Raw genomic sequence first — 27,616 nt, 5'->3', positions numbered from 1 at the left:
AAAGATCTGTTTGAATAGTTTTGATGTGCTTACTATTCAGATCTACAGAGCTGACGTTTTGTCCTTGGCTATAGCAAAGAGGTCAAATCAGGTGAAATTAATTGTATTTCAGAACTAGACAAGTTGAAGTTTGGTAGCACATAAGTTTGATGCCATTTCTCATTGATTTCATCTGAAAGAAACTTCCAGGCTTTTTGTCCGCTGTTGTCCCCAGCGTAAGATTATCCATTCACATCCTAAAGTACTTGTTATATTTTTAACTCACTCTTATTTGAATAAAAGCCTCAACATTTGGGAGCAATTTAATAAGCACAGAACAAGAGCTGGACCTTGCATTTGGTAGATACTATACAGTATTACTTTATAGAAATGTAGTCAATGGCATTCCCTATAGACAATCGTTTGTTTTATCTTTAGAGTCGTTCAAAGAACCATTGTGAACTTGACATTAATTGGAATGGAATACATGCAAGAGACTTTCCTCTTCTTCCAATTGTCCTCATCCTTTCTTCTCTTCCAGCCCTGCTTTGCAGATTACCATATACAAATCACCAGGAAGTTGGAGGACAAGACAGCTTTGGAATGTCATTCTGTCATCCTGTCCTGTGACTTCAGGCCTTCTCCAAAGGTTGTGAAATGGTTCAAGGGCCACACACCCATCGTGCCCTCTGAGAAGTACAAGATCAAGAGGGATAAGCATTCAGCAGAGCTCCAGATTCTGAAGCTGAAGCCCGATGATGCTGGTGTGTACAAGTGCAAGGCAGGAATTGCAGAGACTGAGGCCACGCTGACAGCTGAAGGTAAGAGCAGGGGGGGTGGCCTCTTCCATGTCCTATTTCACCTCAGATTTCTCTTCTTGAGGTTGATTTCTGCCGTTCTCTCCTGCTAACTTTGCAAATGTATAATCTTCACTGAGAAGATTACACAAAGATCATCTAGTCCAACCATTCTACCACATCCCAGTATGATTTATAGTAACAGTGGTAACAGTTCACCTTGTTTCCCCACAGCCCGCAATGTAGAAGTAACGAAGCACTTGCAGGATGTGGAAATTGAAGAAGAGAGCTCTGCTGTCTTCTCCTGCGAGCTGTCCCATGATGACGAGGACTTGGAATGGTTCCTGAATGGCAACCTCATTTACACCAACAATTACAAGGACATCAAGAACGTTGGCAATTGCTGCAAACTGACAATGAAGCAGGTTAAGCCTGAGGATGCTGGCACAGTGACAGTGAAGTCAGACAAGGTGTCAGAAAGCGCACCTGAAGGTGATAGGTGGGTCTGATCACACCCCTCCTGGATGTAAGAGATGCTAAGGAGCCCCAGTTCATTCTATTGTGCAGCAGTCCTGCTTCTAAAGCTCACCTCTCTGGGGTGACAAGACATCAGGGGCTTTCTTCCAGTGGAAGGTTCCATTGCAGCAGATATCAACGAAGGAGGATGGTTTTGGTGTCCTGCCAAAGCATTCCATTGCTTTTTATCATCATTTTACTTAACACAAGGAGAGTTACAAGAGCAATTTCTTTTACTGCTTCAGTAACATGCAGTGTCAATGCTGTTGTCTCCAAGTATTTATGACTGCAGGGAGAGCTCATTCAGTGTGTGTTTTGCCTCTGGAATGACTAATGACCAGGCTGTGAGTAACCAGATCTAGCTGTGAATGTCCCTGTTTATTGCAGGGTAGCTGGGCTAGATGGCCTTTAAGGGTCTCTTCCAATTCTAAGGATACTGTGATTCTTATCTGATCTCCCCAGCAATTAAGCTCTTTTACTCTATGCACTCCAGAGTTTGAAGGATTTCATTTTTCTCCTTTCTTTTGCATTTGGTGGGTGTTTTTTCCCCATTATAAACATCTGATGTGTGAAATAGAAGATAGATAAAAGGAGTCAATAAAACAGGAAAATCAAAATTGTTCAGCAGCTTATCCTCTTAATCCTGAGGCCTGCTGTATGAGCTCTGCTGTACGTGAGGGCAATGCCGGCTCTCCAGCTTTAGAAGAGCTGCATCCCAATTACTTCATATGATATCAGTCCCACCCACCGGCAATGCAGGCTGTCCCTCCTGTTCCCTGTATTCTCCTCCTGATTAGTTCATAATTCCTTAAAGCGCATTCAGTCAACGGACATGAAATCGCTTTAGGTTCTATACTGGTGTCGTCAGTACTGGTAAAGATTTATTGATCCCTATTTAAAAATCTGAAAGCAACTGGAAATGTCTCAACTTCTGTATCACGTTGTTCTGTTTTGCCTGTTTAATTGCAGAGAAGCCTGCTGTCTTCATGAAGTCCTTGGATGATGTTTTTGTTGAGGAGCGGGGTGTGATTAAATTGGAATGCGAAGTCTCTAAAGAGAAGGTCAAACCAGTGTGGAAGAAGGACGGTGTTGTGCTCACTTCTGGCAACAAGTATGAGCTGGTACAGTCTGGGAAGACCCTATGTCCCCTTATCCATGACCTCGAGAAGTCAGATGCAGGTTTCTATACCTGTGATATTGGCACTGATGTTGCCAAGTCAAAGGTCGGCATTCAGGGTAAGTACTGTGGAAAGTAAAGGAGTGCTGAAAGCACATTCAGTGTGGTCACTATGTCTTACACATATTCCCCCACGAGCCTTAATAGTTTCTACAATAGAAGTGTATTACTGCAATTTAGCGCAGTGATGTCTGGAAAATTCCCATTGCTTTTGATGTAAATGTGTCTCATTTTGCCATGAAAATCACCAAACACGTCAAGAATGTCCTGGAAATATTTCCTTTCTAAATTTCCCTAAAATGGAGAAATGGTTTGAACACCAGTAGGGGTAGGTTGGTAACAAATTAGCTAATAGAAACATTTGATTTCTTGTCATAGGCAAAACCCTTTTTCTCACACAGCATCCTAGAGTTGTCCTCTCTGTTAGGTTTTTCCCTCTGTAGCTCATTGAATCTTCATTGTGCTCCATGGACTGAGCTGCTCTCCTTGTAGTTCTTCCAGAGCAAAGACAAGAGATTCACGTCTCTTTTTTTTAATAGCTTTCTGGTAATTCTGAGTGGAGAATGTCTTAGAGAATACATCTGTAAGGAATGCAGCCATGTTCTGCAAATCCTGAGTTAAAACACCAGTGCTGCTACTCATGTCAGTCACAAATGCGTTTTCTCCTTATAAACCTCATACTAACCTATCTCTTACCTTCCAGAGCTGAATAGTGGCATTACCAAACGGCTGAAAAACACTGAAATCCAGGAGGGAGAAGATTGTACTTTTGAATGCATTCCGTCCCATGAAAGCATTGATGAGTTCAACTGGACACTGAATGGAAGCAGAGTGGAAAGTGGTGGGTGATTTAAAGCTTCTAACGTGAGTCAGAAATAGGCTCTCCTTATCAAAAGTGTGACTCCTACTGACGCTGGGGAAGTCGTTTTTACTGCCCGTGGTCTAACCTCCAAAGCCTCTCTGTGAAAGGCAATGAGATGGGAGAGATTCTGGGGTCTGATTCCTTCAACTGTCTTCTGATAAGATTGTCGTGAGAGCTAACTCATAATATGGTTAAAGTGAATAGCAACCTTCTACTTGAACCTTGAAGCACTGAGAATTTCTCTTAAAAATAAGTAAAAGGAGGAACCATTTGACACAAATGTGAGAACTACCCAAAGCACTGGGGTAGTGTTGGAAATGGGCATCTCACTCCAGCTTGTTCCATTACCACTAAATCAGGAATGCTCTGTTGAGGGAACTGTGGGAGCAAATATCCTCTAATTATAAGCTGAAGGGATGGCCTTCACACCATCTAGCTGTACAACAAATTCCTATCTAGAACATGTGCATCTGAGAGCATCATCCGAGGCTCCCAGTGTGTTGAGTGGAGAGAAGAAAGAGGCAGTTTTCAGACATGGTTCATCATCCTCAATGGGGTAGATTTAAGAGAGAATAAATGCTGCCTGGAATTCTATTGTCTGTACTTTGCAGATTACTGCTGGCTGTAGGATGGCGTCTGTTGCAAGTGCCTCTCTAACTTATCTCCAGCATGTAGATGCATGTATTTTGAGAGAGGCATCCTACCCTAAGTGTATGTTACTCAAAAAGCAATGTTTTCTTCCAGGAAAACCTACTGAGGTTTCAAAACAGCTGGAGGATAAGACAGCAGCAGCAGGGCAGGACATCAGCCTGAGCCGTGAGCTGTCAAAACCGGATTTGAACATCAGGTGGTACAAGGATGGCAAAGCAATCAGAAAAAGCCAGAAGTACGACTTGCAGCAGGAGGGAACTGGGGCCATTCTGATCATCCATGACTCTACTGCCAAGGACAGTGGGGAGTACCCCTGTGAGACAGAGGACTCCATAACAAAAGCCAGGGTCACTGTGCAAGGTGAGTTGAAAAGCACACTGGGGATGGCATGTAGAGAAGTCGAGGTAAATATCTGCAGCCTGTGGGTGATGTTTTTCTCTTCTGTTTCCTTGAGCAGGATCAATTCTTAGTTTTCAGAAAATATGATGGATTAAAATCTTTTCCTTAAAATAATCTGGAAACTGAATGATTCTCCAGTGTGATGTGGATCTGGGCAGCCTGGTCTGGTGGTTGGTGACCCCTTGGCAGGGGGTTTGAAACTAGATGATCTTTGAGGTCCTTTTCTACTCAGGCCACTCTATGATTCTGTGATCATTCTATGATTCTATGATCTTGGGTGTTAGTGAGCCACGAAAAGATGGCAATCTGAATTAGTCTATATTGAATATGTGTAATCAAAACTATATGCAGTTTATCAGATGAGATCCTACCAGCGCATGTATAATGATATTGAACTTTGCAGATATCTACTGGAATTATCAAACCTATGTAAATGGGTGGACTCTGTGGTCTTCTTAGACTCTTTGCATCTCTATGTGATATTCTGAAATGAGGGCAAAGGAGATTCAGGACACCTCTGTATGCTTGGGACTTGTTCGGGTAACAAATCCCTTTGTCCTACACCCTCATCCTTTTTTTTTTCCTTCCAGAAAAACCTAATTACTTTATCAAGGAACTTTCAGATGTGAAAATTGAAGAAAGTGGAAGTGCACTTTTTACATGTCAGAGCGAGAAAGCCGCATCCTTCGTCATATGGAGGAAAGGCATTGCTGTGCTCAGGCCTGGCAGGAAATACAAGAGGGCACAGAAAGGATGAGACCTGCAGCTGAGCATAAAAAATCTGGAGAAAAGTGACAGTGACGTGTACACCTGTGACATTGGTGATGCCCAGTCCAGAGCCAAGCTGGTTGTACAAGGTATGTGTGAGAGCCATATGACTGCGCATCCTGTTTCTCCACTACCAAGACATTATCCTGGTAGAATTTGTACATTTATGGCAGGTCTTTGGGGCTGCAGCTGTCTGGCCTGAATAGCAGTTCACAAGCCATGCACAGAGCAAGCTGCATGGAAAGGGAAAGAACTACCAACTAGAGCAGTGCCATTGAGAACTTTATGTATCATTTAAAAACCAAAAATGCTGATGTACGGTGAGGCTGGTGACCCAGAAATCAGTGTGAACTTTCTATCTCTGACCTTTCTGAGTTAAAAATAGTTCTCTAAAGTTCTAGGCAAAAATTCCCTGATGCAGCATTCTGGGTAGTTGTCACGGTTTAAACAAAAATTTACCTGTGTTCGTGACAGGGGGGCCACAGGCAAGCGAGGTGCTAGAAGGAGCTGAACCTCAGTCCCAGCTACTTCAGAAGCAGCCCGAACCCCCTCATACACGGCTAAGATCTCCTTCTCAGTTTAAGCATAGCGCTCCTCAGACCCTTTATATGCTCGACTCCAAAATCCCGGGGGTTAGCCTTGGGTTTCTCCTAAAGCTCTTTGCCACAAACTCCAAGTGGGACCTTTCTCTCCAGCAGCAGTGTAGAGGATGTTCTTTACATCCTGTCCTGTCCGTACTGGCCCCAAGGCCACGGCACGGGCTATCTCTTGTTTTCTCTGCTCAAAAGCCTGCTGCTGCTCAGGACCCCGTGAGAAATAATTCTTCTTCCGTGTTACCTGATAGAGGGGGCTCACTATGTGGCTGTAGTTTGGGACATGCATTCTCCAAAAGCCCACTACTCCCAGAAAAGATTGGGTCTCTGTCTTGGTGGTGGGAGGAGACATAGCAGTGATTTTGTCAGTCACATCTGCTGGGATGTGTCGATGCCCATCTTGCCATTTTACACTTAAGAACTGGATTTCCTGAGCAGACCCCTTCACCTTGCTGCGCTTAATGGCAAAACCAGCTTGCAAAAGAATTTGGATTATCTGTTATCTTTTCTTGAAAATCTCTGCTGCTGTATGGCCCCACACGACAATATCATCGATATACTACAAGTGTTCGGGAGCAGTAAAATTATTCATGCTTTATATGATGTTATGATGTGGAATACTGATAGCAAAATTACAAAATTATTAAACCATGACACCCTGGTATTTTTCTTTTTTTTTTTTCTTAAATATTTTCCTTTTTTTTTTATTAAATATTTTCCTTTTTACTATTTAAATGTTATGGGCACATCTTATAGAAACACAAGGCTGTTTACAAAGAAGTGCATGCTGTGTTGCTGTATGATGAGCAAGATACATCTATTCTTCATCTAGCAGGAATAGTTGCTGAGCCTTAAGAACAGTTTCAGAAAGCTTTGGGAATTTGGGCGTTTTCCTTGTTTCTGCAACACAAAATGAAAATTTACGCTGTATACAAAGAAAAGGGGAGTACGAACTTGTACATTAAATTTGAAGGAGATCAATCTGGGGTAATATTAAAAAAAAAAAAAAAAAAAAAGTGAGTGTGGTCATCAAATACTATAAAATATATTAGCTGTTACTAGAATGACACTTATCTTCCCCCCATACGAATCACTGTCGTGTTGTATGTGAATTTGTGAGGTGGGTTTTGAAGCTGAAATTAAAAACTTCTTGTATGGCTGTCTTCATAGTGGCTATCCAGACTATCTGTAGAAATAACAGCTATTATGTAGTCAGCTATTCACCAGTTTTAACTGATTATAAATTACGTTTCAGGGTGGAGAACAAAGCATAGTGCCTGACACCTGTGTTGATCCTGAGGGCATTCTTGATTCTGTGCATTATGATGTCATGGATATTAAAGAGCAAGCTGAGGCAGCACATAGTTCCATTGTATCCCTGGGGGACCCGAAGGAAGATACTGGCTGGTTTGAAAAGCAGCTGGAGAAAACTAACTTTGAACTGATGGAGACCAAAGAAGAGCTAACAGAGAAAAACACCAAACTACTTAAAACTGAAGAAGAGCTGATGCAGAAGAACAAAGGTGAGTTATGCGATGTGAAAGGTAGAAGACAGAAATAGTTCATTAATCTAAAAGAGAAATAACCAGTTTGAGTAGGAATTAGAGGAGATGTTCTACCTTTGGAACCATAGCCTGTAGATAAGTGATAGTTTGTTCCTTGTGTATATTCAGGTTCAGCAATTCCACGGGTTTTGGTTATTTCTTTTCTTTTTCCCCCCCTCTCCTTTAAACTGCAACTAGCAGCTTTACGCTTTTGTAAGTATGGGGTTAAATGTCTATATCTTGATTTTTACTTTTATATTGTAATCTCTACTCTTCTTTATGTCTTGTTGATGCAATGTTTTCGTTCCAAGAAATATAGAAAACTTTTGAATCACTCCCAATAAGTGAAGACCACATGCAAATTAATTAATCTGTTCAAAAGCTACCTAAACATTAGAATATCTGGAAAAATTGATTACTTAATAAACTATCTATTGGCTACTTATGTAACACAACCTTTTCTGTGTGTTACAGACTTTGAAATGCAGGTGATTAAATTGGATGAGTCTGATGAGCAACTTAAGGAAGCAACTGAGGTAACTTTATCAAGAAGATGTAGTGTAAAATTGTTTTAATACCAACTTGTGGTAGCTTAAAATGCTATTCCAGTAGGCTCCATTAATAGATTTCTTACCGAGCTTAGCTTAACTGAATTTGCCCTTAATGCATTGTGTAATTCAGCTACTTAACACTACATTAGAAACTGATGACTGAATTTTTTTTATTTTTTATTTCTAAGAAAATGAATGCACAAAAAGAAAGGGTTCGAGAGCTAATGGACATCGTGGTGCAGAAAGATGACATTATTACAGAGCTACGAGACTTAAAATCTCATTTAGAGGAAAAAGTAAAAGATTATGTGAGTTTTACACATCTCCATATCCTTATACAAAAAAAGAAAAACACTAATTCTATGCTTGTAATCAACACATTTTTGGAAAACTGATTTTCTGTATGTAGCTGGTACTCGCTTGAAATTGTAAACAATTCAAATTTATCTGAAGGTAGTTCTTGTTAACACAAACAGCAAAAATATCAGTGTGTTCCACTAACTCCTGCCTCACACTCCTACATCAGAGGAAGAGCAACAGTAAAAGTATGTTGAGTAGAGTTGGAAGTACGAGTATGAATGGTCAGGATATCTCCACGTTCTATGCAGTCCATAAAACTTTATCCTGACTAATGTACCGCGAGCTACTGAATATGTGAAGACTAGCTTGATTAAGTATGTGTGCATACCACTTCTGGTGGTTTTTGTTCATTTTTTGATGTTTGGTAGCCTGAAGTAGCTCTGAAAACATTTATAGTTAATTCTGTCACTCAGATCTCTAACCTTGTAAGCTTAGCAACTTGACCCTTCTTAGTCTTTGACTGTCTGCATCACTGCAACTTAGTATTTCCATGGTATTAAAGCTGACTGTGATGAGTAGTCATGTCCTCGCCTATTACTTCTTCCAAGAACAAGGCTCCAACTCTATCTGTGAGATTGTGTGGCCTGAACACTTCTGAGGCTTTTCTTTTCATAAGTTACTAAAGATGAATAATCAGTCCTTGGCAGTGCCAGCATGGCTTAACAATCGTCATCTTGTAAGTAAGGAAGCTTCACTTGTGGTCAAGGACACAATCTAAAGTATGCGTGACAGAGCTGACTAAGCTTTAAGGTTGGATTATATCTGTCACGATGAAAGTGATTTTAGCAGCTTAGCAGAAGTGTGATGTGATGAACTTGTATGAGAGCTGACCATTTGCTCTTTGACCATGTTTGTAATTTTGTTGACTTCTTGGAAACAGGAAATTCTTTGATAAACTGGTAAACTCTTGATTGTGTGCAAGTCTTTTACTTTGTAACCTGCTAGGCTCTTGCTTTCCCTTGTATACTCTACCAAGTATTGCACTTGTCATTATCTGAAGGTGTACTTGTTCTGTCTGCTATTGAAATTTGTAACTGATGTCTATAGAGTCACTGGGTAAATATTTTAGCTGTATGGTTTTGTGTAAATATTTGCCTACAGAAGATTACTGAGACTTAAGTGCTCCTTTTTTTAAGCTTCAATGTAACTGATCTTATATCAATACAGGAAAAGACTACCTACCATTTAACTACCATTAAAGCAGAACCGGCAGAAGAGAACACTAATAAAGGAACTGAAAGCAGCCAATTTTCAGTGCTTTCAGTTAAAGCACTGAAACAAGAGAAAACTGAGTTGGAAGTGGGAAGAAAGCACAGTACTGATGAAGATAAGCCGACTGTGGAAGAGCCACCTCCAAAGAAAGGTACAGTTTCTTCCATCGTTGAACAGGGTGTCTTCCAAAACAATAAATTGCTTCCTATTCCGGATAGGAAGCAAAAGGCTGTGAAGCGCGTACCTTATGGTATAAGGAGAAAAGCCACTGTGTTACAGAATCACAGAATCACAGAATTACCCGGGTTGGAAGGGACCTCAAGGATCATGTAGTTCCAACCCCCCTGCCTAGCAGGGCCACCAAACATACACATTTACTAGATCAGGTTGCCCAGGGCCCTGTCCAACCTGGTCTTGAACACCTCCAAGGACGGGGCATCCACAACCTCACTGGGCAGCCTGTTCCAGGACCTAACCACCCTTCTAGTAAAGAACTTTCCCCTAACATCCAACCTAAATCTTCCCTCCTTCAACTTAAAACCATTTCCCCTAGTCCTGCTATTATCAGCCCTTTCGAAGAGTTTACTCCCCTCCTGGGAGTAAGTTCCCTTCAGGCACTGAAAGGCTGCAATGAGGTCACCTCGCAACCTTCTCTTCTCCAGGCTGAACAAACCCAACTCCCTCAGCCTGTCCTCATAGGGGAGGTGCTCCAGCCCCCTGATCATCTTTGTGGCCCTCCTCTGGACCCTTTCCAAAATCTCCATATCTTTTTTGTACTGAGGACTCCACACCTGGACACAGTACTCCAGATGGGGCCTCACAAGAGCAGAGTAGAGAGGGATGATCACCTCCCTATCCCTGCTGACCACCCCTCTCCTGATGGAGCCCAGGATCCCGTTTGCTTTCCGGGCTGCCAGAGCGCACTGCTGGCTCATGTTAAGTTTCTCATCTATCAGGACCCCTAGGTCTTTTTCAGCCGAGCTGCTCTCAAGGACAACTCCTCCCAGCCTGTACAGGTGCCTGGGGTTCTTCCGGCCCAAGTGCAAAACCTTGCACTTTGCCGTGTTGAACCTCATTAGGTTCACCCGAGCCCAGCTTTCCAGCCTGTCAAGGTCCCTCTGAATGGCATCTGTTCCCTCCACCGTATCGACTGCACCACTCAGCTTGGTGTCATCAGCAAACTTGCTGAGGATGCACTCCATTCCCTCATCGATGTCATTAATAAAGATGTTAAAGAGCACCGGTCCCAAGACAGACCCTTGAGGGACGCCGCTCGTTACCGGCCTCCACCTGGACATAGAGCCATTGACCACCACCCTCTGTCTGCGGCCTTTCAACCAATTGCTTATCCATCTAGTTGTCCACCCATCAAATCCACCTCCCTCCAATTTGGAGATGAGGATGTGATGGGGGACCATGTCAAAGGCCTTGCTCAGGTCCAGGTAAATGACATCGGTCGCCTTCCCTTCATCCACCAACGCCGTCACTCCATCATAGAAGGCCACAAGATTAGTTAAGCATGACCTTCCCCTGGTGAAGCCATGCTGGCTGTCTCGGATCACATGCTTGTTCTTTATGTGATCAAGCATGTTGTCCAGGAGGATCTGTTCCATAATCTTCCCAGGCACAGAGGTGAGACTCACCGGCCTGTAGTTACCCGGGTCCTCCCTGCTCCCCTTCTTGTAAATGGGAGTGACGTGACCCTTCCTCCAATCATCCGGGACCTCACCTGACAGCCACGACTTCTCAAATATGATGGAGAGCGGCTCAGCAACCACCTCAGCCAGCTCCTTCAGGACCCTGGGATGCACGCCATCTGGCCCCATAGACTTATACTCATTCAGTCTAAGGAGGCACTCTCGGACTTGCTCTACCCTTACAGTGGGGAGGGATTTACCTCCTTGGTCCCCACATGGAGGTATGGGGGTGCAAGACTTAGGGACGTGAAAAAGACTAGAATCCTGGCCACCAGTGAAGACCGAGGTGAAGAACTCATTCAGCACCTCAGCTTTCTCTTCATCTGTTGAAGCCATTTCTCCTTTTAAATTTACCAGAGTAGGCACGCCCATTTTGGCCTGTCTCTTCTGGCCAATGTACCTGTAGAAGGTTTTCTTGTTGTTTTTCACATCCCTCGCCAAGTTCAGTTCTGCCTGCGCCTTGGCTTTCCTGATCCCACATCTGCAAGTTCGGACGGCATCCCTGTATTCTTCCCGGGTGACACAGCCTTGTTTCCAGAGCTTGTACACCCCCTTCTTCACCCTCAGTTCTCTTAGCAGGTCCTTGCTGAGCCATGCCGGTTTTCTACCTCTCCTGCCCACTTTCTTAATCAGGGGAATGGAGACCTCTTGTGCTGCCAGGAGGGCATCCTTGAACAGTAGCCAGCTCTCCTCAACGTCCTTATCTTTGAGGGCAGCGCGCCAGGGGATCTTGGCCAGCATTCCATTGAGTAGCTTGAAGTCTGCTCTTCTAAAGTTCAGCGTCCTGGTCCTGCTCTTTGCCAGGCCCACATCGCTTGAGATCACAAACTCAACCAGGGCATGATCGCTGGAGCCCAGGCAGCCTCCAACCTTGACACCTTTGATGATCTCCTCAGCGTTGGTGAGCAGCAGGTCCAGCAACGCTTGACCTCTGGTCGGTCTGTCCAATACCTGAACCAGAAAGCTATCATCAATGGATTCCAAGAGCCTTCTGGAGCTCTTGCAGCTCGCCGTGTGGTTTTCCCAACAGATGTCAGGATGGTTGAAGTCCCCCACCAGGACAAGAGCCCGTGAGCCAGACGCCTCACGCATCTGGAGCAAGAAAGCCTCATCAGCAGCCTCCCCTTGATCAGGTGGCCTGTAGTATACCCCTAATACCAGCTGACCTTTATTAGTCCCATCTCTAATCCTAACCCACAGGCTCTCAACCTGTTCTTGACTGTTTCTCATGGGGAGCTCCTCACAGTTTATCCAATCTCTGACATAAAGGGCGACTCCCCCACCCTTCCTACCACGCCTATCTCTCCTAAAGAGCCTATAGCCATCGATGGTAGTATCCCAATTATGGGAGTCATCCCACCATGTTTCTGTGATAGCAACAATGTCATAATGTCATAAATGTGTTAAACTGTAAATAGAAGTAACTGTTATGTAAATATCCCTTTTTCAGAAGGTCCTATGCTGTTCATTTTTGAATGCTTAAGAATAAAAGTTTTTTGCACTATTTTTTTCCTTTTTGCTGCTTTTTCCTCATCTGTTGATGCACTTGCAGATTTGGTAATAGTTTTAAAGCAGTTTCTTTAGGATTGTTTCAACTGCTGTTGCTGATCTTCTGAGTAGCATCAGCTGTTCAAGTGCTTTTGTTTGTTTGTTTGTTTGTTTTGTTTTTCCTGAAGCAACTATCAAAATTGTTGACGACCTGCTAATTGCTCGCTCATGGGCAATATTTGAGCAAAATGGTTTGGATAAGCTCTGATACATTTAACTTCACTTCTGGGCACAGCTGAGCATCAGTGTTCCTAGAATTACGGAAGACATATACAATGTAGAAGGGAAAAATCTAAAACTTAGCTGTATTCCCTTCCTTTCTTGTATTCCTCTTGCAAAATATGTGCAAGGGAGAAAGTCAAGGCCTTCTTTGGATGAGATGCTGTTCTTGGATGATTTGTCCCTGCTGCCTTTATTTGGCATAAATATTGAATCCTAATGTGACCACTGAATGGCATCACATATAAGCATCTTACCAGAGACTGAGGGTGGGATGTGGACTCCTCCATACTCCAAATAGTAGTGGGTTTGTTCTAATCATATGACCAAAGCTCTCATTTAACAATTAATGACAGCAATGCTCCACATAGGAATTAAAATGGGTAGCTGATAGTCACAATGTCAGCGTGAAGTTTTCTGTTAAGAAGTACTGAGTATTCAATCATGTTAAAATTTTCTTCTATTTGTGAGTATTAATAGCGTCCAATTTCAAAAACCGCTTAATATATATTCTTTAGCTATGTTAAATATACACAGTAGAACAATGAGCACAGGTATGTTGTGCTGGTTCTTTTGTAGAATTAGTTATATAAGTAGCACGAGCAAAAGTGTTTTAGGAGATGCTAGGTTATCTCAGCTTCAAGTTCAGGGTATTTACACCATTCTCTGAGCTTTTAGGTCTTGTTTCCTATGCTCTGTAATAATGCTTTTTCCCTACTTCCTCTGTAGGGAGCTTCTAGACTGAACATTACACATCTTCTCCCTAGTCTTATTTATCTTGCTTTAGTGCTTGCTTGTTGTTTTCAGCATAAAGTGTTTAGATTACTTATAAATCATATTCCCCTCACTAGTGTTGCTGGGAGCAGCAGTCAAAACCCAAAACCTGGTTTGGGGTGGAATACGCCACTGCTGTTTCTTCAGTATGACTTTTAAATCAGTTGAGGGCTGTATATAAAACTCCTTAGATGAGTTAAGAGGCTGTTTCCATGCAGTACATGTGAATCTGTATGTAATGCAGGCTGCACGTGGGCACTATAAAATTCTGCATTTCTGTAGTTGTAGTAATAAAAGGACTGTACAAGAATCACCATGGAATATATTGTTGTGGTGACACAATCCCTAGTAAGTCTTGACTTATATTTATTTTTTTTAATACTTAAAGTATGCATATTATGGAATGGACATAACTGGATTCTAAAGCAATGATGAAATACAGCAGAAGTCGCTTTTGATAGAAAGAAAATGCATGTGATTTTAGCTAATTGCTCACCAGTTAAAGAAAAAAACAGCCCCAAGCTAATGGAATATTTATGGAAACTTGAATCTGCAAATTTGTACAACTTTATGCGTGAACTTTATATGCAAAAGAGTAAGTGTGGACAGAAGTAGGAATTCTCATATTTTGTTTAGAGATCAACTGAATAAGAGAGACAGATATCAACACTTAAGTGATCAACTTGTCCAGGGTTTTATCTTTCTTTTGAAAGTAAGAGGACTGTGAGTTGGAATGAAATTTCTTAGAGAACTGTTTATCTACCATTTAGATGTAGATGGAGTGATTCCTGGCTGCCTTATAGGGATTGCTGAAGCAGGGAAGATAGAAAGAATATAGCTGTGAATTATCTATCTCGTTCCCATGTTTCTTAGATCTAATAAGATTTTCTACTGGTGTGGAGTGGAAGGTTTGAGTAGTGCCATGGTAAAAGTGTTCTTCCAGACTGAAAACCTTTTGCTCTTAATTCTGTATAGAAATCTGAGGCACCTGATTACGTGTCCAGAGAACTTTAATTCCTTCACTAGTATCAAATACTATGTGATGTGAGGGCATGGCTTGCATATTACGACAGTTTTTCACTTAGAAGTTGCTACTTGGTGTTGTGAACTGCTATGTAATAATGATTTTAATCAATCTGAGCTACATTCCTTTTCCCTTTTTTTTGTTTGTTTGTTTGTTTGTTTTACAGTAGTTGTAAATGAGAGAAAGAAAAAGAACACTGTAGAGCAAAAGACAATTGAACACATGAAACAAAAGTGCTCCGCGTACCGAAAGGAAGTACTAGCACTGAGGGAAAGAACTGAAATCTTGGAACATCATTTAACTGTGCTTGAAGAACAATGCAGAAGAGAAAAAAATACAAAAGAAGATTTCAGTAAGCAGGTAACAAGCCTGCGTATTGAGCTTTCTTTTTCTGAAGAAACAGCTGATGTCCTCTGTGAACAAATTCTGCAGGGTCAAGTTGACTATCGGGAAATTGCTTCTGAACTGGATGAACAGAAATCTATAAATATGACACTAGAAGACAAAAATGCCCAACTAACTAACAACATAGAAGTTGCCAAAGAATATATAATTGATAAAGTGTCACAAGTAAAAGAAATGCGGACCAAATTAGATGAATTATACAAATGTCACTTAGAGTTTCACGCCATCGGTACTGACTTTGTCAGTGTAAAGGATTCCTCAGACTGTGAAAAAGATGAGCCAGGGACATCTCAAATTAGTTCTGCATGCATTCAGTCACAGACTTCTTCCATCTCAGATCTTGTGCAGGACCTCTCCTTTAACTATAGTCTTGAAAGGATTTGGGAAGTATGCAGAAGTATTGTTGATGTTTCCTCACAAAAAAGTCAGCACATCAAAGCACTGCTTCAAGACAATGAAAACCTAAAGGCGGGACTGAATAATGCTGAAAATCATAATCGTCAACTTGTAATGAAGCTATGTGAGATTACAACTCACACTAGTCAGGAAGATGATCTTGTGAATCAGTTACATGAGCAAATAGAAAAGAAAACTCAGGACTTTGAAGAAAAGACTGCAGAAGATCAGAGAGTGATTGCACAATTTCAGGAGGAAGTTGCCAACTGTGAGGTAAAAATAAGAGAGCTTGAATATCGCCTGGAGGCTTCCAAGACAATGGAAGACAATGTGTCAAAACTCAATGAATTACTTAAAGAAAAAGAATCTATTATTCTTAATCTGGAGACAGTTACAGCAACTCTGCAGGAGAAGTCTGCAAATGCAGACAAAAATTTTGAAGAGTTAATTAGCAATGAAGCAAATCTGATTCAAGAAGTTATGCAGCTGAAAAACAGCTTGGAGCAGATGAAACATTCTCTTCGGGAAAAGGAAAAGAGTGAAATGGAGAAAGTGCAACGTATAGAATCGTAAGTAACCACTGAGTTAACTTAGAGCCCTTTGAGAATGAACTAGAGTTAAAAATAGTTAATGGGAACATCCCTTTGACTTAATGCATCTGCATGCTTATCAATGGCCAAACTACTACTTTAGGAAGCTTTGGTATGCTACTTGAGTTCCAAGGGAAAACAGGAGTGTGCAAGGAAATAAAGAATAATATGGGGATTTCTGGTGGTTTTGTTGTCCATCCCTCAGAATAGCATCTGAATAATTTATTGCTTCAGCATCTGATTATGAGAAGCAAGCTGAAATTCAAAAGTAATTGTTTAAATCTTGTCACTGGTCTAGATAGATTTAAGAGTCTATTTACAAATAGAAACCAACAGGCAGGGCATGGATTAAGCTGTAATTGCTATTTCCATGAGATGTGTAACAGTAATGTTCTTTGTCTCTTTATTTTTAACATAAGGCTAGAAAATATTCTTTCTGAGAGTTCTGCCCTTGTACTGAATTTGAAAAAAGATTTGCAGAGGAAAGAAGAAGAGTATGCAGATCTAAAAGACAAACATTCTGATGCCGAGAAACAAATTCAGCAACTACAAAGCGAGGTTTGTAGTCAACTGAGCTATTTTTTTCTGTAAGATTATGCTTGGCTTTCTGCTGTTAAAACTTCTCAAACTTTAACTATGAAGCTGGAAATTTCACACTAGTGTGGCTAGCAGCAAATCTTAGGTAAAGTTGCCATTGAAGCTCTAGAGGGGACCAGAAGTTAAAACATGGTTTCACATAGATAATGAACAGAGGAAAGTGAAGTTGGTTAGTAGTCTGGAATAAGGTTTGTGAAGAGAATAGCTAGTCTGCCTCTGGAGGGGACTTGTTATTATCTCTAAGTTACTGGTGACTTGCCATTGGTATCCGTGGTAACTCCTAAGCCTAAAACCTAAGTCTTGTGAAAAAACGCTGATAACTGGGAAGAAGAATGCTATTTACTTGAAGAGAAATAGACTAATTTCCAGAGGCTCTTTAATATAAGCATGTATATTTTTTTTCTTCAATTTCAGCTTCAGTGATGTTAATAGTTAAAATTTAATTATTAAACAAGAAGATATCTTAAAACCCATTTTGCAGGATCTTAGTCTGAAAGTTTATTGGGTGTGCTTGGGGTGGAAAATTGAAGCTTAAAAATGAATTCATGTCTTCCTTGGTAACCTTGCACTTGCTGTCGTTTTCCTACTCAGCACTTGTTTGTGAATTCCTCTTTATTTAACAAAGAAGTATTTGGCCAGGTTGGATTACAGAACTCTTTTAATGAACCGTGAGCTGTGCTTACATTACAGGTGTCCACGATGCGTTCTGTGGAGGAATCCCTCAGGAACAAGATGGAAGAACTTGAAAGGATTAATAACCAGTTTAAGGATGAGCTGGATTATAAAGACTTCTATATCCAACAAATTAAGCAAATATTTTACTTGCTCTTAATTTTTATTAAATGAATGATGCAGGTTTTCCAAGCAGCAGGAAAAAGGTCAAAAAAAAAAAAAATTGGAGCAAAATGAAAGTGGCCAACTGAAATTAGTGGTAGACCATGAAAGATATTCAAATAATTAGTCACTACAGAGCACTGGCAGATTGTTTTCAATACAATAATCTGCATAGTAAATACATATGTAATACATGCATATAACCTGATCTTGTTGAGTGACATCATGATATGTTAATTGAAATGTCTTACCATAAATTCTTTTTATCAGCTTGAGTCCTTATTTATGCTTTATGAAAAGCTTATTAATTCTAGGCTGTCTTAAAGATTCTGCTTGTTTTTACTGTGTATGCTTTTCTTTCAACATGAAATATAGGAGCTGGTGGAAACTGAGAGGATGGAAGATATCTCCAAAGACTATGACCAACTATGTGACGGTCAGCCATTATTTGTGTGTGTGTGTGTGTGTGGAATATCCGTGTAAATGTTGTCACATTGCTAATGACTTTGAGTCTTCTGTGTTTCGATTTTAAAACATATCTGCATGTATTTGTATGTAAATATTTCAATGGAGATGCTCTATTTCTTTTAAAAGTGCTTTTGGTCATGGGAGAATCTTGATTTGAGAATAATGGGAGCTAGTAGGGAGTTCATCTGTAAATTTTCAAACCTTCAGATCTGTGTGCAAGGGATAGAACAATTGAAGTTATGCGGATGGCATTAGAAGAACAAGAGGAAGTGCAGCTTGAACAAGAAGAAATGCTTCAAGCTCAGTTAGAAGAGAACCAAAAATTAGCTTCAGGTAATCTTTCCAGGGAAAGGGAGCAGGGATGCAAAAGGGGTTTAGACGTACTGTGATAGCCACTTCCATTTTCATGTGACTGTTACTTAGGCATTAACGTTCCATAGTAAACAACAACTCTCTTGTAGTTAAAGGCTTCTGTTATTTCTTTATGTCTGTAGCAGATAAAACCGAAGCTGCTTTAGTAAAAAGTCATTGGTGTGGTATTTCAAATATATATTTGAAATGATATGCTATCTAACCTCATTTTGTGTATTGAGTAGAACTGATTGCATGGAAACACAAATACAGTGAACTGGAATACCAGAGCAATGGTGACTGGCAGCAAAAGAACAACGAAAGTGATGAGGCAAATTTGAATGAAAACAGTACAGAATTAATAAAGCTGCAAAAAGAGCTGGAGGTAACTTAACTTCAAAGTTGTAACTTGATAAAGTAAACTGTTATATTGATTACAGAAACTTCCTGTAAAAGCTGCAGTGCAACATGCAATAGGGACCAGGTGCAGCTTTTTTGTGGTACGTTAAGAATGGCATCACTGATGCCCCCATAGTATAGGAAGTGTAGCCTTCCCTACATTATGCTGCCATGAGCAGTGCTTCTTTTGCTGGCCTCTGAACAGTTAGTTGTCTTATCCCATCTGATGTTATTTTTTGTTGTTGTTTGTTTGTTTTTTTAAATAAAAGTAGTGGGCTGGCAGTGGGAGTTTTCTAAGTGAGTATACAATAGGTTCCATCCACTCTGTTAGTGGAATGGTTCTGAGCTTCTTTCCTCCTTCACCTTGAGTAAGCTTATTCATGATATATTTTTTTAATGCACAGAGCCAATTCACTTTTTCAAGAAGAGGGGAAAGTTGAACATTCATTGCTTCATTCTATACCACGTCAATGTCCTATAAGCAGAGTATACTTATACAACTGTTGTTTGCAAGAAAGGAATACTAACTCAAAGCAAATTGTAACTTACGGTGTATTTGTCAAAACTGTTTTCTGTTAGTTTCTTGGGCAACTAATATAAGCTATCGAAATCATCATCTAACTTTATCACCAGGAAGCCTTTTTTGTTGGGCTGCGGGTCTACTAATTTTCCTTGGTTAAAAGACTTTTATTTTTTCCAAGCAGTTTCTCAGGTGCTCTGTCCTATATATGAGAATGTCTGCCAGTAGGTTTGATAGGAAAGGAGACTACTCCTACAGTGTAAACTATGTTGCTTTTCTTTGTCTTTCAACCCTAATGGAGCTGCAAGTTTTTCTACAACTGCTGCAAGGCAGCGTAAAATGTTAGAAGTTTTTAAGTTAAAAGAGTTTTTCTTATACTGACTTTTGGTGTAAGTTCTGTAAAGCTTGTGTGAACATTTATAAAGAAAAAGAGATGTTTTATGGAAGCTCTGCAGTCTGAATAAGAAATACTGGAAATGATTATTTTTTAATGGAAAAGAACTAATGATTATCCAATACCTGCCTTTGGGAATATTCTGTAGTAAAAACTGCTAATGTTTCTGTTATCTTGCAGAAACAAGTCGATTTAATGATGACCTGGCTTTTAAGACTTTTATTCCTTAATGACTCACTATTTCATTTTTGGTTTCTTTGAAATAGGAAAGTGAGACTAAGTATCAAACTGATAGAAAAAAGTGGCTGGAGGAGAAAGAAGAGCTCCTAAATCAGATAAAAGAAGCAGAGAATCTTCGCAACAAAGAAATGAAACAATTTGCTGAGGACCGACAACATTATGGAAAGCAACAAGCAGAAATCGTAAGTTATGAGGTCCTGGCAGAGTTGTCTGGTGCCTGTAGTTTGGAGACAACTACATACCAAGTATTAACAGTAAGGGTGCATAAGAGCAGCTTGTCCAAGTCCCCTTGCTTTCTTATGCGCCAAAGCCCATATGAGAACTGCTTGATTTGGAAAAGGAAGGAATGGGGGGGCCACAAAAAGAAAGATCTTTCATAAGTGCATAATGAAATGTCACGTATGTGGGACATCAATAAGAAAATTACAGTTGAAAAATAGATCACTATTTAATGAGGCTAAGAAAGTACTTTGTACAATAGCTTTTGTTTGTTCTCTTTTCTGCAAAGCAGAAGGCCTTTAAGCCTTTATAAGGAAGAAAAGGCAATTGAGTTTCTAAAGAAACCCCACAAACTTCTCTCCAGATACTGAATAAAAATACTTGGTCAAACGGCCACAGTTTTGCTCCTTTATCACTTTCCAAATAGTGACTGATAAAGTCACTAGAGTTACTTGAGCTGTTTGCTGGGCTCTTGTCATGTAACTTCTTAAACATGTGAATCTGTACATTCTGCAAAGCTTTTTTTACATCTGGAAGTAGTTAGTCCCGACTTTCTGGACCTGCAAGCAGCATAGAAGGATGTGAGGAGCTTAGTATTAGTATCACTTTGTGACTTTATTTTCCTAAAGCTCATTAGTAATCATTAAATGAGCAAATTGAAGTGGAGGTTCTAAAATAATACTAATATTTTTTCACAAGGAGAGTAATGTAGGTTGTCTAATAGAAGCATGGTTTTGCTTCTGTAGGTTTGTAGTGCAACTAGTTCTAGAGCTCCTGTGGATCTTGAAGAGATCATACATTTACTAAGTCTGTAAAACGGTGCTAACTACCAAAGTGTTAGAACAGTTCAGTGTGTAGTAGGTGATGTTCACTGTTCATCTGTTCTTCTTTTAGGAAAGACTTGTTGCCCAGTTGGAGGAAAAGGACCGTAATCTTCAAAAGTGGCGTGAGGAGAGAGATCAGTTAGTAGAAGCTTTGGAAAAACAGCTCAAAACTTTGGCTTCTAATGTCATACAAAAAGAGACAGAAATATCAGAACTGAGACAATCTGCCTTAAAGGATTCAAGCAAGGTCAGCTCTCCTTTCCTCCTACCTGATTAGCTACCCATAAATTCTGTAAAACTCCTGTACCTGCTCTTTGTATTCTGGGTGTGGTTCTGTTCTTGAACACTGTCGTATTGACATCATGTGCAACTAACCAAAAAAAGCACCAGCTTTTATTTTTGTTCTTCAGAAACAGAATTTCTGTTAATTACTAAAATTTCAATTTTTTCAGTAGTTCAGATAAGCAGATGTCAGTTGGATGCTTATGATCCTACAATCAGACTGGACATCTGTAGCTTTTTCTGATAATTCACAGCATTTCCGGATCCCAAGCTAGGCTCAATACTCAGACAGTAGTTCTGTCTCAGGTTTCTTACTTTCTTTGCTTTCTCTGAGGTAGTATCTACAATGGCTTGAAAAGACAGAAGGGGACGTCGAGAGAGATTAAGGGAAGCATCAAAAAGCAGAGGGGGGATGATCTCTGGAAGTTGCATTTCTTATTTCAACATCCAGCTTTTAATCAGGATAGCCAATCTAAGCCGTAGCATAGAATTTCAGAAGCTAAACAGAAGACTAAATGAGTTGTGCTCTTTTGAGAATGTTTGGATTCACTTTCTCTGAGAAGAAAGATGTTCTCATAGCAAAACTTCCCCTACAACTGCCGACTTTTTCACAGTACCGAGGATTTGGGAACAAATAAAAGCTCGGGTTATTATATCTTAAGGGAGATGAAGGCTGAAGCACATAAGTAAAATAGAAGAATCAAAATATATTGTATTACAACTTCCCAGGCAATTCTGTGACTACTGCACTTGTAACAGTGACCGTACAAATCCGTGAAATGTTACTGTTCTTGAATAGTTAAGTGTTCTAGCCTGCAATTCTAAAACTGATGCTACTAAGTAATTGCAATACTGCTTGTGTGTGTTAATTCCCTTTGCCAATCCCACAACTCAGCAGTTTTTACTGTTTATTAGGATAATGCAACTGTGATAGAAGAGTTAAGAAAAGAACTGGCTGACAAAGATGACTTTATAAAGGAATTAAAACAACGCATTAACCACAGTAGCCCTCAGTGTTTGCCAGAAATACCTTTACTTGAAGAAAGACAAAGTAGAAGGAATGACTCTGTAAATGAAAAGGTATGATTATATTTATAGAAAGTCAGTACTTAACATCTTGTTAACCCCTTTTTGTTCTTCTGTTTTCCTAGGAGATACTGGAGCTGGAATCATTTTTCTTAGCATATAGTCCTTTAACTACATATTCAGTGATGAGTACTTGTTGGTTCTTTTTGTCTTCCACTCAAGCATGAGCTCTCATCTTCTCAAAAATATTTTATTTACTAGAACACCATCTCTCTGTGTACATTATGGAACTTTTCCATGCAGTTTTCCATGTATTCGTATGTGGATGCTGAAGATTAGGCAGAGGTTTAGCCTTTGGTGTTCTAACATAGCAGCTGTGAGCGTGCAGAGTATGGGGGGAATGGATGACAAAACGACCAGCGTTACAGATTTTGTCCCTAAATAATGTCTCGCTTTCTCTCTTTTGGAGGCAGAATACTGCCTGAGACTGTTAGTGAGACCCAGTAGGGTGTATCTGAAGATCACACAATGAATAGATGTTACTACCTTCCCACACTTGTGCTGTGTTTCAGCTTACGTGTTCATGTGGCGTCTGAGCTTGAGGTTTTACACTGTAACTTTAGAAAACTCGAGATATTTTGGAGGTCTAATGCATAGCCTAATCTTTACTCCTTTTAAATATTTACAGCCTAGGAAACAACAAAGCAAAACTAAAACTGGAGAAAGTATTCCATTAAGATGCAAGGCTGAAGACAATTATTTGTCACGTCGATGTACTAGGAGCCTCACTTCATTAAATGAATCTGAGGTTAGTATGAAACTTCAGATCTGAAAATGTTGTGATTGTATTGCTTTTGATAAGGAATGAGTAGGAAAAGATCTCATGTTCTCTAAACAATTCCCAAGTTTTAATTTATTTATCCCTTTCAAGGTGATCAGATCACCTGTTTTTATAGCCTTTGATAGGAATAAAAGCTGTTGAAACAATTGTGTGATGAATTTTTGTCAGGTGCTGTTGAAAACTCTCCTCATGTTAATGCTTATGAAGTGGCTCATGATTAGATAAGTTACTTGGAAAAAATTCATGGAGCCACTGAAACGGGCACAGCAAATTGAACTTATTTTCTTCCTCTGCGGGATTTCTGAATATTGTTTTGTTAGCAGATGATGTTAATCATTCCTATATAAGTTTTTAATTGCTAACTTTCATAACATAGCAGTTACATATATTTTAAAAACAAAGTATTTATTAACCAACTTAATTCTTGGAAATACAGTGGGTGGTGATACTCCATTCAGATTCTTAGCAGAGCCTGATAAAGTGGCTCTGACTACTTTTTGACTTTCTACAATAAAAAAAAGCATTAAAAACAAGCATTAAAAAATGCTATTTCTACCTCAGTAAAGTAGTTGAAGAATTTAATCAATGAACTGCTTTAATGAACAAAACTAATAGCCAAGCTCAGTGATAATGGTTTAAGAGAAGGGAATTTCTCTTATCTTCATTGTGTATTTTCTTTGAAACCTGTAGACATAAATCAGCTTTTTAGACATCATGAGATGTCTAATACTGATATCTTCATGTCCTGTTTTTATAATTGAATGCTTATTTATTATTTGATTTACAGTGGAATAGTTACCACTAGCAAATACTTCCCTACTATTAGCAAAAGTGTTTAAAGTGTTCACTTTTGTGACATCAATTGTTCTTTCCAAAAGAATCATGGCTGAAACTTGTCTTATTTTCCCAGGATTTTGTGAAAAGTGAGAACACGAAAAATACAAAATCTGTCATGGCTTTTAATTCACCCTCTGCAAGTGACGAGAAAATGGTTGGTTTTTGTTCTAGTTTTGAAGCTAGCTTGGGACTTCCTGTAATTGTGTGGTCACACGAAAGAAGCAGTGTCTTATCCTTATGTGTATACCTGAATGGGAATCTTACATGCTTATGAGCTCTTCCTATTAAATTCCATAAGCTAACCAAAGGGCAAGTCAGTCTGTCCCCAGAGCGTGTAATGGCTGTACTGTGTAATGATTTGGAGGGAAGGATATTGCACACTGAATAGTTGGGAAGAGAAGCTTTAGTGTATTATCGTGTGCTTTTGTAAGTGAAGCCCTTGTATTAAACTAAGGTTCATATCATTAATATGCATGGCAGTTATTAAAAACAGATGTTCACATGTGATAGCAGTATCCTTGGCATGGTCAGAGTATGAGTAGTAGATTTTCCCATCTGTTGTCTTCTGTTTTGTATGTTTGTTTATTTTATGTAATTAGAACAGCTTATGTAAGAAACAACTCCACAGCTTGGGAGCTACTTTTAAAGAAACTACTGCCTTATTAAGAAACTTTAAGAAACGTATGCCTTGAAATAGCTGAGATTTTGACAACTCCCTAAAGGGTATAAAATTGTCTGCATTACTTGCCGTTGTGGTATCATCAGCATAATGAACAGAGGTGTCAGTAGTAAAGCTCAAAATGTCAACTTAAAATAACGTTGAACTAAAATGAAGTTTAAACAATGCTCTTGTTTCACATGTTCACATCTCTGTTGAACAGAAATCCGGAAAAGACTACTTCCTGAGAAAGCGAGTACATGCTTCAAGACTGACTAAGAAGGATGAAACACTGCAAAAAGTTGGAGATTTTATTCAAAGCTCTCCTTCTATTATACACTCTAAAGGTTGGTGTAGAATAAGTTTTATTCCATGTTTTCTAGACATTGTAGAATGGCTTGTTTCTGCTGTAGGCTATTAATGTATGTGTTCTTAGAGAACTTGTCTGCCATGTTAAGTTGTCCTTTGATTTATGAAGTAAATGCATTTATTCGTCTCTTCAGAGATTCATTATTACATTTGTGAAAACCTACAAGTATACAGAGAAAGTTGGTTCTGTCTTGTGCTTCTGTCAGCACGAAAGTTAGGCCTGTTGTTTAACTCCTGCTGAAGTTTCTGACTTCCAGCGACTTCTGAGCCATGAAGTCTTTAAGCTGCTTTAAGTTGCCATATCTGAAGCTATAAACTGTTTCAGCTATAGAAATAATAAAGAACCTTGATGAACAAATACAATTTCTGAGTATTTTCACTTAAATTTTACGTGTCATTTATAAACCAAGTTTGTTACGAAGCTTTTTTTGCATTCAGTGATTTAAAGACTCACAAAACCAGTAAGTTGATTGGTTTATGTATCAAAACAAATTTCTTCTAGCCAAGAAGCTGATGTCAGCAGTAAGTTCTCCTAAATCAAACGAACCTGAAAGTCTCGAAGAAGGAGAGACCAAGCCAAAACGATGCAAAAGGAAGCTGTATTCAACTGTCGTTTCTGGCCCTCTAGATATACCTGCTTCTTCGGTAAGCGATTATACTGTAGTCTTGGCTTAAAATAAACTACTAAGGAGTCCAAACAGACTGGAGGTTTCATCTATTTGCAGGAGAAGGTTGAAAGTACTGAGGTATTTCTTTATTCTACCAAGTCATCCTTGTTGGTCTTCCTGCTGTTCTGTTTTATTTTGTCCTCAAAGATCTCTGTGTTTGGCTGGCTTACAGTTTACTAAGTAGGTGATGTAGCAATCACGGAGATGTCTTATAATTTGGAATCATAGATAATTTCAGTGTGTTGGAGTGGGATTATTCTACTACACGCTTTTCTAGAGCACAACTTAGACAGCTTTTTAGGTATGCTTAAACTATGATCTCCTGTCTAAGCCAACTTGCAAAGGATCTGATGTGCCAGTTTCATGACTCTGTCGGCAGCTATTGTGCTAAGAACATTCTTGCTCTGTTGGAACTGCATCTTTTAATTATATTAGAGTCCTTTTTCTGTTCAGCAAAGTGATCATTTGCCCATACTGTAATATCCCTCTGAATTTTTTGATGATTTGACGAATGATAGGGGCAGAAACCAAAATGTTATTTTTTTTGTTAGAGGATGAAGAAGATGAGACAGTTTCTTCTCTCACTGTAGTTCTGAGAACATGGAACTGAACCGAGAACTGAAATTCTGGGCAAGTCATAGCTACAGGGATTGAGGCTAAAAATGTTTTCTGAAAGCTTCATGTTTCACAAAACAAGTATTATAATACTCTTTTGAAAACAAGTATGTCAAAATGAAAGCTGCCTTCAGGCTTTCCTCAGATGTGTGTGCTTTTTTAAGATAAACAGGATTTTGTACATTCTCCATATTTGTTCCTTGTGATTAAGCTGCATTAAAATGATCTCGGTATCCCGTAGTTTTCTGAATAAAATATAATAAGCAAATGCCATTCTGAAATCCATTTAGGGGAAGAAATATGTTTGCGTGGGTCAAGAAGAGCTTGTCAGTCTTGTGCGAAAAGATGAGTAACTTTTGAAATGTTTTCTTCAGGAATCTGAGGAACAAAAGAAGGAAAGTGATCATCTGATCATCAAGCGACGGCTGAGATCCAGAACAGCTAAAAAACCTTGAAGAAGCATGTTTGTTCCCCTTTCTCAGGACATACTTTTATCGTATTATTAAAACTGGTTGTTAATAAACAGTAACAGTTACTCCGTTGTGTTCTTAAATTTGTATATAGGTGTACAGTGTCTCTCTGACAGTTTCAAACTGACTCCATTGAGGCTGAAATAAATACAAGCTTTCTTAAGCTGTGTTTGGATTTTATTGTGGTTAAGGGTTTATTTATTTTTGTCTTGCCTCCCCTGTATAGGAACAGTATCTCTAGGTCTGATTGCTATTTACCCATTGTGCAGTAATAACTGTACTTGTTCAGGATGGCCTGGCTTGCTTTTTTCACGTGACTGCTGTACTTAGCAGAACTCTGGCAGAGAGAAGAGCATGAATACACATTAATATTTATGTATACTTAATTTTTGGGCCTTTTTAAAGAATTTTCTTTGGAGAGACGATGGTGCCAATTCCTCAGTGTGGAAGAAAGGTGCTTTCCCTCACTTGTGCAAATTCAGCTTTAAATTAATAAACTTAGAAAAATAAACCCAATACATTTGGGGGGAATTCTAATATCCCAAATACTGTTCTCCCCCTCAGTGAGCTTTGAACCTTTAGATGCTGTTGGATGAATTAGCTGAAAGGTTCTCAGCTGGCAGTATGTCCTTGTGTTGTCTCCAAGTCCAACAGTTCCTATAGATTCAATTGCTCAGGAGGTAAAAACATGGATGAAAGCCGACTTGGGTGAATATTTGAGAGTTTGATGGGAGTGAATTGCCTTAAAAGCAGCTGGTGATAGAACAATATACTGATTGTATTTAAAAAAACCCACAATCGTACTATCTGTTGCTGTGCCGATAAGCTTTCTCCTTGCTTGTAGGCTTGTGAGATCCAGGTTTGCAGAAAACAATCTGTGAAAAATCGTGGGAATCATGTGGTTTTATGCTCAGCAATCTCATTAAAAACTTGAACTGACTT

The 27,616-nt window shown here is 39.6% G+C and overlaps 3 protein-coding genes across 5 annotated transcripts; all 3 read left to right on the top strand.

Moving 5' to 3' along the window:
* Window positions 1–1,802: 1,802 nt before the first annotated feature.
* Window positions 1,803–3,522, top strand: LOC146753236 (immunoglobulin superfamily member 22-like). Its single transcript, XM_085530915.1, has 2 exons — window positions 1,803–2,528; window positions 3,173–3,522. The coding sequence occupies exons 1-2, from the start codon at window positions 2,279–2,281 to the stop codon at window positions 3,316–3,318; spliced, it is 396 nt and encodes a 131-aa protein (XP_085387041.1). The 5' UTR covers window positions 1,803–2,278; the 3' UTR covers window positions 3,319–3,522.
* A 1,455-nt stretch (window positions 3,523–4,977) lies between these two features.
* On the top strand, window positions 4,978–17,505 carry LOC146753235 (uncharacterized). The gene is made up of 8 exons (XM_085530871.1): window positions 4,978–5,238; window positions 6,998–7,265; window positions 7,761–7,822; window positions 8,026–8,145; window positions 9,365–9,560; window positions 14,838–16,041; window positions 16,482–16,620; window positions 17,350–17,505. Exons 1-8 carry the CDS (start codon window positions 5,206–5,208, stop codon window positions 17,503–17,505), a joined length of 2,178 nt encoding a protein of 725 aa, XP_085386997.1. The 5' UTR covers window positions 4,978–5,205.
* Window positions 17,506–17,578: 73 nt separating this feature from the next.
* LOC146753234 (kinesin-like protein KIF20B) lies at window positions 17,579–26,737 on the top strand. Of its 3 annotated transcripts, XM_085530893.1 has the most exons (10): window positions 17,586–17,929; window positions 18,169–18,294; window positions 18,558–18,697; window positions 19,892–20,047; window positions 20,979–21,155; window positions 22,106–22,270; window positions 22,905–23,024; window positions 23,968–24,048; window positions 24,776–24,899; window positions 25,424–26,737. In XM_085530893.1, the coding sequence occupies exons 1-10, from the start codon at window positions 17,890–17,892 to the stop codon at window positions 25,594–25,596; spliced, it is 1,302 nt and encodes a 433-aa protein (XP_085387019.1). In that variant the 5' UTR covers window positions 17,586–17,889; the 3' UTR covers window positions 25,597–26,737. The 3 variants fall into 3 exon arrangements, with proteins under 3 accessions (XP_085387021.1, XP_085387019.1, XP_085387022.1); XM_085530895.1 differs by lacking the exon at window positions 18,169–18,294 and having other exon boundaries at window positions 17,579–17,929; XM_085530896.1 differs by lacking the exon at window positions 22,106–22,270 and having other exon boundaries at window positions 17,588–17,929.
* The last annotated feature ends 879 nt before the right edge of the window (window positions 26,738–27,616 follow it).

This window comes from Coturnix japonica, unplaced genomic scaffold (assembly GCF_054131305.1).
Source record: "Coturnix japonica strain WE unplaced genomic scaffold, WE-NBRP24 Scf039, whole genome shotgun sequence".
In the NCBI taxonomy this organism is placed as follows: Eukaryota; Metazoa; Chordata; class Aves; order Galliformes; family Phasianidae; genus Coturnix; species Coturnix japonica.
The sequence above is the reverse complement of the archived record's forward strand: the minus strand, read 5'-3'. Positions and strand labels throughout refer to the sequence as shown.